At 30.0% G+C, this 11,033-nt stretch overlaps 4 protein-coding genes across 8 annotated transcripts; 1 reads left to right on the forward strand and 3 right to left on the reverse strand.

Annotated features, from left to right (window-relative positions):
• Positions 1-80: 80 nt before the first annotated feature.
• Positions 81-2,788, reverse strand: Ctsl1 (cathepsin L). Its single transcript, XM_076784382.1, has 7 exons — positions 2,634-2,788; positions 1,857-1,968; positions 1,352-1,504; positions 1,074-1,277; positions 791-996; positions 562-713; positions 81-478 (listed from the first exon to the last, which is right to left on the reverse strand). Exons 2-7 carry the CDS (start codon positions 1,950-1,952, stop codon positions 258-260), a joined length of 1,032 nt encoding a protein of 343 aa, XP_076640497.1. The 5' UTR covers positions 1,953-1,968; positions 2,634-2,788; the 3' UTR covers positions 81-257.
• A 1,353-nt stretch (positions 2,789-4,141) lies between these two features.
• Positions 4,142-9,468, forward strand: Nd-b15 (NADH dehydrogenase (ubiquinone) B15 subunit). 2 transcript variants are annotated; one of them, XM_076762272.1, is made up of 3 exons: positions 4,142-4,580; positions 8,226-8,319; positions 9,331-9,468. In XM_076762272.1, exons 1-3 carry the CDS (start codon positions 4,411-4,413, stop codon positions 9,361-9,363), a joined length of 297 nt encoding a protein of 98 aa, XP_076618387.1. In that variant the 5' UTR covers positions 4,142-4,410; the 3' UTR covers positions 9,364-9,468. The 2 variants fall into 2 exon arrangements, with proteins under 2 accessions (XP_076618387.1, XP_076618386.1); XM_076762271.1 differs by lacking the exons at positions 8,226-8,319; positions 9,331-9,468 and adding exons at positions 4,768-4,911; positions 4,986-5,112 and having other exon boundaries at positions 4,261-4,548.
• Positions 5,109-6,250, reverse strand: LOC143340386 (trafficking protein particle complex subunit 5-like). The gene is made up of 3 exons (XM_076762269.1): positions 5,960-6,250; positions 5,582-5,891; positions 5,109-5,450 (listed from the first exon to the last, which is right to left on the reverse strand). The coding sequence occupies exons 1-3, from the start codon at positions 6,124-6,126 to the stop codon at positions 5,352-5,354; spliced, it is 576 nt and encodes a 191-aa protein (XP_076618384.1). The 5' UTR covers positions 6,127-6,250; the 3' UTR covers positions 5,109-5,351.
• On the reverse strand, positions 6,278-11,007 carry LOC143340381 (tRNA (34-2'-O)-methyltransferase regulator WDR6-like). 4 transcript variants are annotated; one of them, XR_013079421.1, is made up of 13 exons: positions 10,619-11,007; positions 10,357-10,534; positions 10,099-10,272; positions 9,894-10,041; positions 9,590-9,814; positions 9,106-9,517; positions 8,873-9,025; positions 8,378-8,787; positions 7,993-8,175; positions 7,405-7,916; positions 6,796-7,238; positions 6,515-6,646; positions 6,278-6,414 (listed from the first exon to the last, which is right to left on the reverse strand). XR_013079421.1 is itself a non-coding variant. In XM_076762257.1 (13 exons), exons 1-13 carry the CDS (start codon positions 10,666-10,668, stop codon positions 6,360-6,362), a joined length of 3,087 nt encoding a protein of 1,028 aa, XP_076618372.1. In that variant the 5' UTR covers positions 10,669-11,007; the 3' UTR covers positions 6,278-6,359. The 4 variants fall into 4 exon arrangements, 3 of the variants coding, with proteins under 3 accessions (XP_076618372.1, XP_076618371.1, XP_076618373.1); XM_076762257.1 differs by having other exon boundaries at positions 6,515-6,680; positions 10,641-11,007; XM_076762256.1 differs by having other exon boundaries at positions 6,515-6,680.
• Positions 11,008-11,033: the final 26 nt, after the last annotated feature.

Consider the following 11,033-nt stretch of genomic DNA (forward strand, 5'->3'; position numbering starts at 1 on the left):
TTCACCAAACGGTCAATAACGAATACATCCAAAATTTATTTTCCTCGAAAGAAACAAAGGGATATTGTTAATAAAACTAATTTATATATTTACAAAATATATATTTCTTTTTTCATTGTACAAGGAAAATCTTAATTACATTACATTCAAATATTTCTTATCACCTTTAAATGAAACTTATTATTAGATATAATTATACTTGTTCATTTTCATTCTGTGGACTTCTAGTTTATCATTGATATCTAGAAAGTTTTAAATTACTTTTCATTTCCAACAAGGGGATAACTGGCATCGCTAGCGATACCACAATGGTTGTCTTTATTCCTAGCAATCTTGATATATCCTTTATCACCCCATGTTTCCCCCCAGCTGTTTTTCACCAACCAGTAGTCTTGACCGTCTTCGTCAGTTCCGTATCCCACCGCTAGGACACCATGATCCAAGTTATCCGGAGAACATTGGGGTTCGTAATAAACGCCTATAAATTTGTACATTTATACATAATCATGATGTTTCACACATTTCCATAATTATCATGTTTCTAGTAGTAAATAAGCAAACCTTCAGAATAAAACTGGAAGGAAGAATGTGAAGCGTCGATAGCAACAGAAACTGGTCCTACAGTAGCAATTGCTGCTTTGAGTTTCTTTTCATCTCCTTGAGGAATGTCTACAAAACCAACATCAGAGGCACCGTTGTCCTTTGGGTTATATCTATAATTTAAGAAATAATAAAATACAGCATCACTCAAGTACTAAATGTGCAAACTTATAGTTTGGGATAAAGTTACCTGCATTGATCATCTTCACCTTCATATGGATAAGTTATTTCCGTATCAATACCCTTATTGGCTTTAATATATTGGAAAGCTTGATCCATCATTCCTCCTTGGCATCCATTATTACCATATTTAACAGAACAATCGATTAAGTTTTGTTCACTCAAAGAAATTAGGACTCCTGTCTGTCGGAAATGTTGTCCTTCTAAAGCTCCAGTCTATAATTGAAATTTATTCTTAGAAAAGAGAATATTAACATAAAAATGCAATAACAGAACAAAAATGTAGAACTTACAGCAGAAAATGACCAACAAGAACCACAGTGACCCTGATCTTTAACAGGAGTAACAGCTCCATTTTCTCTCCAATCTATCGACTCTGGTAACACCACATTTGCTGGTTCAATAAATGTAGCACCTACAGGTGGCCTTTCAGATCTCAATCGAGCATTTATGGATTTGTTGAAACCATTTAATACGTTCACAATTTCATGATGAAGCTAAAGATAAAATAATAAAAGACAATAAATAAAAAATATAACATATTTAAAGAAATTTTGAAAATAAAACTTACCATGTCTCCATATTTGTTCATCTTTAGTTTGTAGGAAACTTTCTTCATTTCAAAATAGCCATTGTGCTTAGCAATTTTGTGTTTGTTATCCAAAAATATCTTCATTCTGAACTTTTCTTCTATATCAGATTTGTACTCTTTGTTATGTTCCATCTAGTAATTATTAACAAGATGAAGTAGTTCTTTTTATAAAAAAATACTGAGATAAGAAATTTTATAAATGATTCCTTAATTCAAAATTAAATTACTGTTTTTGTAAATACAATTTAAATCAATGTTTCACAACATTAAGTTATTATATATAAAATAAGAATCACCTTCATTATCAGTACATAAATGTACACAATAATAAAGGTCAAACTTAATCTATAACTGATATATTGACATACATAAAGACTTCTAATATTTTATGTAGGATAACTGTGACACAGAATAAATATTAACATTATAAATCCTATTATTGATGTTTATTACACAAAGATAATGATGCAAACAATTTACATACCTTAAAGGTTGTCCATTCTTCTTTGAATAATTCATAAAAAGAAACTGCTTGTGTGGTGGCAAATGTTGCCATAATTAAAAGTAATAATATCTTCATGATTTCTATATTATATCTGGAAGAATATACAAAAGTAAATTTTCTTTAATAAACATCTCTTTTAACATTCGTTTTTTTTGTGACAATTCTGAAGGAATTTATTGTTAAAATTACACTTTTTAAATTGTACAATTAAAAATAACGGAACGCAACAGTCACAACAATTTTATTTTGTGACATTGAAACCATTGTTCGCCTCGATATATCACGTAAATCATGAGAACAAAGTCGTTGTGACACATCTAGTTCGCATTTGTTTTAAACTTCGCATCGCAGTTAATATTTCCGTATCAGATATTCCTAAATAAAGAAACATATGGGTCTATTGAATGTGAAACACAAAGGATTGTTTTCTTTATTTCCAATTAGCTTCAAACAAAGCACAATTACTACATTATGATTAACGAAAGTAATTTGATCTCTCCGCATAAAAGCAATCGTTGCTAATGGTACGATATCTTGTATTTCAACAAAAGATACGGATTAGTCAAAAAGAAAAACAACACAAAGATTCTTTTTCCGTGTTTCATACTTGCATACATAGCTAAAAGAACAAAAGGAATAATAATTCGTATAATTATAAAATTACGTCACGTAGGAAAAAATAATAATGACAAAACCTGCTTGATTGTCCTCGATACAATTGTCATTGGTAACGCAAAGTATTTTTGGTCTACTTACTTAATTTGATTGATTGAAAGTTTTTAAAGACAGCGTCCAACGTCCACGACGTACTTTGTATCACTTCAGACTGAAGAAACCGTTTTCTCTTCCCTATATTCTATCATCTCTATCCAACACTATATTATACCCTCTCCTCTTTTGCGTGATTCACAGTTGTTTGCTTCTGTGCATGGCAGCGTCTCCCAACTTCTGTGCTTGGCACTACAATAACTTTTCTTTCTATATTCTTCATTTCAAATTACAGACAACCTTATTAGATCAATCAGCAATTCCGATTTACAGAAACGTATATACCTATCACGAAACGATTCCTAGACAAAGATAAATAGTATCTATATATCTGCTCACGATAAACAAATGTGATTTCTATGATATTTATTCATTTTATCTTTGCTTATCAATTTAATAGGTAATTTTGCTAATTTTGTAGAAAGTATACCATAAATTACTTAATGATATTTTGTAAATCAAAGGACTTGACGATCTATACATCGTTTCTTTTTATTTGTTAACATTCACAATCGGTTACTTGTCGAAATCAATCTACGGCAGCACTTTTGCATATCTTTATGCTTTTATTATGTTACATAAAAGTTTTATTAAACATTTTTATTACGAACTTATTTTACTCGATTCTCTTTTCTTTTGAAATCTAAAACAACAATGCAATTTACAAATACCTATAATAAGTTATAGCCTAATTTCATATAATTACTATTGCAATCAATATTCGTTTAGTATGAAATATATGATGAAACAATATATTTTCTTTCATAAGTTTTGGAAAATTGGGAAACACTGGAAGAATAATTTATCTACTCATACAATTTAAAAGGAACTTTATCTACACATGACTGTTATATTTACCCCTAGTATATATGCATATATTTAGATATGTGTGTATGTACACTATGGATCATTAATTAGTTTTTGTTTCGAGGGAAAGTCACTAACATTCGATACAATTCTAAGCATTCTATTCCAGACAAGGAGAAATACTGGATCTCTAAATGAAGCCGATGCTAGGGACTTTCCGTAAAACAAAAATGAATTAATGTCTTCGATCGTACATTTTTTGTGTATGTACATTCGATTTGCATACAACCGACCATCCGTAACGAATAATCATCACATGCTGCCATTGCAGTTGTCATGTGATTCTGATAAGTGTTTTGCAACCCACATATCAAATGTATGAGTATACAGTAAACAATGCAATTTTATCGTGGGTAATATTTCTACATTCTTTACATTACAATATAATGCTTCGTTTTCATCCTATTAAATATTTAAAACATTGGTTTTAAGGGTTTATATTTATGACTTAAATCTTTCAGAAAAATTGGCGGTTGAACAAATTTTTAAAAGATTATTTTTATTTGAGGAAAGGAATATCACAAATTTTCATAAACGCATGAATGTCTTATATGCGGGGTCTTTCTTTTATTTTAAACGTGTTTGGTTTGAAGCTAAAAATATTATGATTTATATTATTTTTCTAAATTTTGAAGATCATCGCCATTTTGTTTGCACGTTTGCGATTTAACAATTTGAAAATGTTTTGGTGATCAAAATTTTTTAATTCTAATATTGTTTTCATATTTCATCGATTTTTTCTAAATCATTGAAAATCGTTGGCAAAATCTTTCATTAAGAACAGACACTTAGCTATACCTATGTGTTGTGTTCACTGTACACAGTGTATACTTCTGTGCGGTGCATAGTACATACGACTACGTAATTCTGTACATCGTGTGGATTTTTCAATTAAAAAATGGCTTCGTCTAAAATCAAGTTATATGATCTTTCTGCAAAAACTCGAGAAGTATTAGAATGGAGAAACGCAAAAAGAAAGACATTGCGTGAACAATATTTGAGACAAATTCTCCATCCAACGAAACAGCAACTAGTCGTACGTACCAATGGACATTTAACCTTATTTACGTGAGTGCAAAAGTTACCATGTAATTTAAAAAAATCATATTAAAAGTTATCGACATTCACGCTTAATTGAGAAACTTGCATTAATTTCGAAATATTTTAATAACTGCGTAAGATATGAAAATTATGTAAGTTATACCTTATGTAAAACTGTATCTTTTGTAATATATATATATATGTATATATATAGTCCGATGATGCAGTGAAAAGATATGCTACAATGAGATTGACACAGGAATTTCAAGTAATGCTAACTGGGAAAAGTTTTATAACGTATTTCGGGACATTGCTTGGAGTGATTATAGGAATTTCGCAATATATAACCAGTGTTAAGGTGAATTGTCAGTTTTAATAATGTTTTCAAAACAAATATTTAGGATATGGGAGTAATAAAATTTTTTGTGGCAGAAAACTGAAGAAAAACGGATACGAATGGGACTAGTGCGTTATGCTGATAGGCCAGTCAAAATACTATAAACTAGAGCTTATATATTAAAATTTGAGTCTATATTATAAAATAAACACAGACTATAATCACCATTATTTTCCTTTATTTGATTAATTTCAACAAAGTAATTAAAATTTCAAATACACCTTTGTTAAAATAAATTTCTTTTTAACTTGGAAGAAATATATTATTACATTAATTTGCTTTAAAGAATGAGTTCAAATTAATAATACTAACAAAATAGTTTTAAATTTTATTTGTAAAATTTCTATACTTTTATACTTATATATTTCATTACAATATTTTTACTTTCTTCTTATATTTGACTATCGATCTTCAAGTTGTTTATCACGGGCAACAACTGCATCATCAAATTTAACCATGTATGTTGTCCCTTTGTGCCAATGTGCTGTCACCTTTGCTGGCTAGGAATAAAAATTAAAATTTTTTTTAATAGATTTATTATTCATGAGTAATAATAATCCAATCAAAGATTTATATTTTACATTATATTTCACCAAACAAGCTGTAGAAATTAATAAGAATTCATACTTACAAAACCACAGTCGCAAAGAATAGCTTCAACTACCCCAGCAATAAAAGAAGCACAGTTTAAACTTCCTTTATCTTTTGGTACAGATATGAATTTATTTACTAAAGCTTCTTTTTCTATGATATAATAAGTACGCTCATCATCATTTGCATGTTCCAACTTGTCAGCCTCGCGGCCGAATAACGATTTCCATACAGTACTTTTAATGAACAATAAAATGTTCAATAATTTTATTTCACGTTTCCCACCCCTTTCTCGAACAACAAGAAGATCTGTTATTCTGTGGCCCACTTCTGCACCTACTTCTGCCAACCTAACCAATAAATATGAAAATGCTCGCTTCACGAAACAATGTTTCAATGATCTTCATCAATTACGTACTTGTTTTGTAACTCTGGTACGGTGTAAACTCGATTTTGACAGTATTGTACGAGCTCCGAAAACAAAAGCGCGAAACAACTTAGACTAACCTCTCCTTTCCCCTTGCTTAACGATTTGTCAAGAATGCTTGTTCGCATTCGAACCGCAGATATTGTAATAGTTGTCATTTCTATAAATGAACCGACAAGAAAAATAATTCTTTCTTTTTCTCGTAAAATTTAACTAACGAAACCGTAATAACTGAATCAATAGCAACATCGGTTTTGACGTTCTCTCATAGATTCGCCATCTGATGGTTGAATGAAAAATTACGCATACTTATATGGAGATACAGTACTTTATTTAAAAAATTTTTACAAAACAGAGTTACTTGCTATTATATTTTTGTACTTATTTATTATTAACAAAGCAATACTTCAAAACCTTTGCCATAGATACATACGACCGATCCGCTCCTATAATAGTACAATTTTAATATTAGTGGTATTTCAAATTCAAGTTTATTTCTAATCTTTTAATTCAAAGTATTAAATACTATATAAAGAATCAACATACTTTGAAGTAGGCCACAGAGTTAATCCACTTATATCCGTCACAAATGTGTAGATTTGTCTTAAAACTTTCACAGATAAAGTGTCATGTGTGAAATAGTAACTATACATAATGACTTGCTGATCCAGTCCAACACTAAAAATTTTATTGTTGTCGTGAAACTTTATTCCTAAAAGATATTGTTTCAAACTAAATAAATTCTTTTTACAAAAACATCTTTATATTCTTATTTTAGTGACACAATTTTGTGAGGATGTAAACGTTTAGAAGTAATGTAAATGTACCTGTAATTTGAGCATAGTGTTCCGTCGAGGTATTCCACTTTGATAACAATAAAATATATAATTCTTTCTCATCCTCAGATAAACAAATTTTAAAACGAATAAGATTAAATACATTGTCATCACCACCAGTTGCCAACAAATATTCGTCTTTTTTAATCATTTTCATATCGTACGCATTAATTCCGGACTGATGCAAATTAAATTTTGCGATAAACACGTCGATACGGTTTTGAAATTGTTGATCTTCTTTCTGCACTGCTTTTAATATTTCTGATACGGTATCGGTGAAATCAATAAAACGACCGATTCCATCAGTTGACATTGTTAATGCAACTATTTTCTCTGCACATGTTAAAATGTTTATTTTTGTTATGCAACGAGCAACACATTTCGCATGTACTTTCAACGAAATCTGTCTTGTATCGATATCATACAAAAATATTCTGTAAACAATATTTAAATTAAAATTTGAATTTGCAACTTTAACAAAAAAAGTGGTTTAATACGCCCCAGTCTGAACTTTCCGTTCAAACATTTGGAATTTTTGGTGTGAAACGTAATATTTTTCTAAACACATACGAGTGTTAAACATAGTAAAAAGAAATTCACCTTACAAATCCATCTGCACAAGCAACAAAGAGCAATATATAACGCTCATTTTTTGTATTACTATAGATGGCAATGTCCATATATCGAGTCGAAGGTTGCATTATATGTGACTTATTATTTTTTTGCCATTGCTTCTTGCGAATTCGATCAAATCCACGCAACATATGAGATGTAATATCATAACAAGAAATATCTGTACTTTGTACAATATTTACACTATCGCTTATATTAATCTCCCATACTTTTATTTGCGATCTTCCACCCCCCGAAAAAACAAGATGTTTCTTGCATGGGAAATTAGATTGCAAATTCAAGGTAGCTATTGATCTTATGCTGGAAATATGACCATCGAAAATACCTAATGTCCGAAAACTGAAATTATTTTTTATCAGTTCACTTGAAACGCTGGTAATACGGAGAGTTCCATCCTCTCCTCCAGATATAAAAATATTATTCTGATTAATTTTTGATATAGGATTAATGCAGTATATTTCTTTTGCGTGAAAACCATTCTGAAAATTTAAAAATTAGATAGTCATTGTTGTAAGCTTTGTCGATTAACATGAAGATGGCAAATAAATTACTTACTAATAAAACCGGCGATTTTGTAAAATTTAATGAAACATCAAATACGTATATTTTTTTATTGCGAATATAGAGGAATGTAATTAAATTATCTATTAACATACAATCCCATGATCTATGCCCTCCGCCGCAAGGAACTCTTGTTATAATTCTATGGTGGGACATGCTGTATATTATAAATTCTACCTAGAAATAATAATAAGAAAAAATAAATAAAATATTCAAGGCTTTTGCAGCTCGGGTCCTGACAGTCGGCACCGATTGAGGAAACGTCGGAATACTTCCCATAAAGGACACCCTTTCACACAAAAGCCTCAACCAACATCAATTGTAAGAAACAATATATAATGTATATATATCAAATTAATTTTGACCAATATTTGTATACCTCTCTAAAGCCGAGTATAAGGATATCATGAGGAGTTTTCAAACTATTACTAATCCAATCCATTGGCATTTTTTCTTTATGTAAAGTATACAACACTTTTGTATTTTTGTGTATTTTTAATTCATAAAATCTTAACATTCCATCGCGGCCGGCTGATATTAATTTTGAACCTAAGACTATAAAATTCTGAATACCAATGTTTCCATGAACTTTGGTAAAAGTTTGCATAGGTTTATTGTATTTTTCAACTACATTTGTCTGATCGTTTAAGACAGATTCTTGGAACTCGAATACATGCATATTTCCTGTTCTATCGCCGCATACCAATAACCCTTCGTAAACTATAGCTGCTGTTAACCAACGTTCCCGACTCGATGGTAATAGACATATCGATTGCATAATTATTGATCCTGCATGAAACAAAAAGCAAAAAAGATAAAAACGGCAACTAAAAATTTTACTATATAGCAGATCTACATTAATTTGTGTACATACCTTCCATATCAAAACTAAATATCTTTAAAATTCCATTTGATCCACAGACTATCACTTTATTATCTTGCAACCATTGAACAGAGAATATTCGTGATTCCATTATCTTTTCTTCAAGAATCTGTTGTAACTTTCTATTGCTTGCAGTATCAGTCTCTAAAGATATATCATACAAGTTACTAAATAAGCGGTATACTTTCCATAAAATTTAAATTCGTGTATGTCTTCTTTTTTACCTTTATATATTGTTACATATCCATCTATTGATCCAAAACAAACGTACGAACGGCACAAAGAAACTTCCATAATACAATATGCACTATATCTTTCTAAATACATTAACTGTATTGGATTATTGTGCAATTTGTTGATAATACAAAGATTTCCATTTTCATTGAAAACCAAATAATTATTATTTAAATACGAAACATATTTTGGCAAATTGCATGTATGATTTATAGGTAACAGTATTGGGCTCTGAGTATAATCATTAACAAGAGGCCATACATAAACTGCACCATCAGCTCCTCCAGTAAAAACATTTTTACTATCATTGGATACATCAATACTCCATAAAGCTGCTCCATGATGAGCAGAAATTTTGCTAAGTAATTTACCATCCAAAGACCAGGTACACATAAGAGAATCCTTAAATTATAAATGTAGAAATGTAGAAACTGGATAGTTGATTGCATTGTATATACATATAACATTATTTACCTCTCCTATTGTAATTAAAGTATCATTTCTAATTATAGATCTCCAAACTCTAGCAGTATGACCAAACATTGTTCTTAGTAATTTTATCTCCACTTTTTTCCAGTTTATATCATTTCCTTCTTTATGGTCATTATACTTTACAGTCCATAATCTTACTGTTCTATCATCAGATGTAGAACAAATTAGTTTTGTATGTAGATCAAATATAACTGAAAATATTACACCCTGGAACAAGTTCCATACATATAAACTCTTTAACCAAAATACAGTCTGCCATATTACTTCCAAATAATAAAGTACTAACATTATGCCCATGCAAACGATGTAAAACAGATATATCTTGGAGATAAGAAGAAGTATGATTTACTTCCCATATTAAAATTTCCTGAAAAACTGTTCCACTAAAAATGATCAAGTCTTCATTACTTTTTACTAAAATTGATCCAGCATATCTATATATGGTTAAGTTTAGAGAATAAAATTATATAAATATATTTGAATAAGGATACAGAATACATTTTTCTTCACACCATATGTTTTGACAGTGATCATTAAATGTATCTAACAAACATACATTATTATGAGCTAACAATATAGCTAAATAATCATATCCTCCAAGTATAAACCATTTTGCACTAATTATCCAATCATTAAGACATTTTTTACTGTAGCTTTCTTTGATTCTAAAATAAATATTTAATTTAAATGTTGAGTTAAATGAAACGTACGATAAAACACTAATATAATATGATATTTAATAAACTAACACCAATGTTCCCTGTTTTTTATAAATATTGTAGGCGCAAAGAAAATTAGCACCGAAAATAGCTAATTTATTATTAGGACCTTCGACAATTCCATGTATATTATACGGATAAAGACAATCTATTTTTCCTTCAAAGTTGTATGTATCAGCATCAAAAATATGTAATGTGCATCCTATGCCTGCATAAATAATACATTAAGAAATGCAAAATCGAAAAAAGAACGATTTTGCGTACTACTTTGTTACGTATACATCAAACTAACCAACGAAAATTAAATTATTTACACAGCGAATAACAAGTACGTCTGTGCATAGCAATTTCGATATCATTGTAAAAATTCGTTTAAAATTGTGTGTCAGAGTCGTTTATAGAATTTATTACAATTATCAGTTATTAAAACGTGCATGTTATAATCATATGGAGGTTATTACGTAAACATGGGTGGGCATAAACATTGAATGATATAGTCACTAGCATCGACATTTTCGAAAGCTCATCCGAGCCCGCTCGACTTTTGTCGACTTAACCCGAGCGCACGAATTTCTGCGCGCCTCCAACCAGAACCTAGTTCAGCTTAGTTCAGTCGTGTGTCGAGAAGGAGAGGGAGAAGTTGTCTTCTTGCTTGAGTCCCCGAAGTGACGAAGTGCCTCAACTCATGTATATGTATATAGTTTTTG

The sequence above is a fragment of the Colletes latitarsis genome, chromosome 3 (genome assembly GCF_051014445.1).
Source record: "Colletes latitarsis isolate SP2378_abdomen chromosome 3, iyColLati1, whole genome shotgun sequence".
Lineage (NCBI taxonomy): Eukaryota > Metazoa > Arthropoda > Insecta > Hymenoptera > Colletidae > Colletes > Colletes latitarsis.

Coding starts and splice junctions, on each gene's coding strand:
- LOC143340386 (XM_076762269.1), bottom strand. CDS start 6,126: ATGACAACTATTACAATATCTGCGGTTCGAATGCGAACAAGCATTCTT. Junction 5,892..5,959: donor GTACCAGAGTTACAAAACAA/GTACGTAATTGA, acceptor TTTATTGGTTAG/GTTGGCAGAAGTAGGTGCAG. Junction 5,451..5,581: donor TTCTTTGCGACTGTGGTTTT/GTAAGTATGAAT, acceptor TTTTATTCCTAG/CCAGCAAAGGTGACAGCACA.
- LOC143340381 (XM_076762256.1), bottom strand. CDS start 10,685: ATGATATCGAAATTGCTATGCACAGACGTACTTGTTATTCGCTGTGTA. Junction 10,273..10,356: donor AAAAAACAGGGAACATTGGT/GTTAGTTTATTA, acceptor TATTTATTTTAG/AATCAAAGAAAGCTACAGTA. Junction 9,518..9,589: donor CTTTAATTACAATAGGAGAG/GTAAATAATGTT, acceptor TTATAATTTAAG/GATTCTCTTATGTGTACCTG.
- Ctsl1 (XM_076784382.1), bottom strand. CDS start 1,952: ATGAAGATATTATTACTTTTAATTATGGCAACATTTGCCACCACACAA. Junction 997..1,073: donor CTTGTTGGTCATTTTCTGCT/GTAAGTTCTACA, acceptor TTTCAATTATAG/ACTGGAGCTTTAGAAGGACA. Junction 479..561: donor CTTCCAGTTTTATTCTGAAG/GTTTGCTTATTT, acceptor ACAAATTTATAG/GCGTTTATTACGAACCCCAA.
- Nd-b15 (XM_076762271.1), top strand. CDS start 4,411: ATGGCTTCGTCTAAAATCAAGTTATATGATCTTTCTGCAAAAACTCGA. Junction 4,549..4,767: donor CAACGAAACAGCAACTAGTC/GTACGTACCAAT, acceptor GTATATATATAG/TCCGATGATGCAGTGAAAAG. Junction 4,912..4,985: donor AATATATAACCAGTGTTAAG/GTGAATTGTCAG, acceptor TTTTTGTGGCAG/AAAACTGAAGAAAAACGGAT.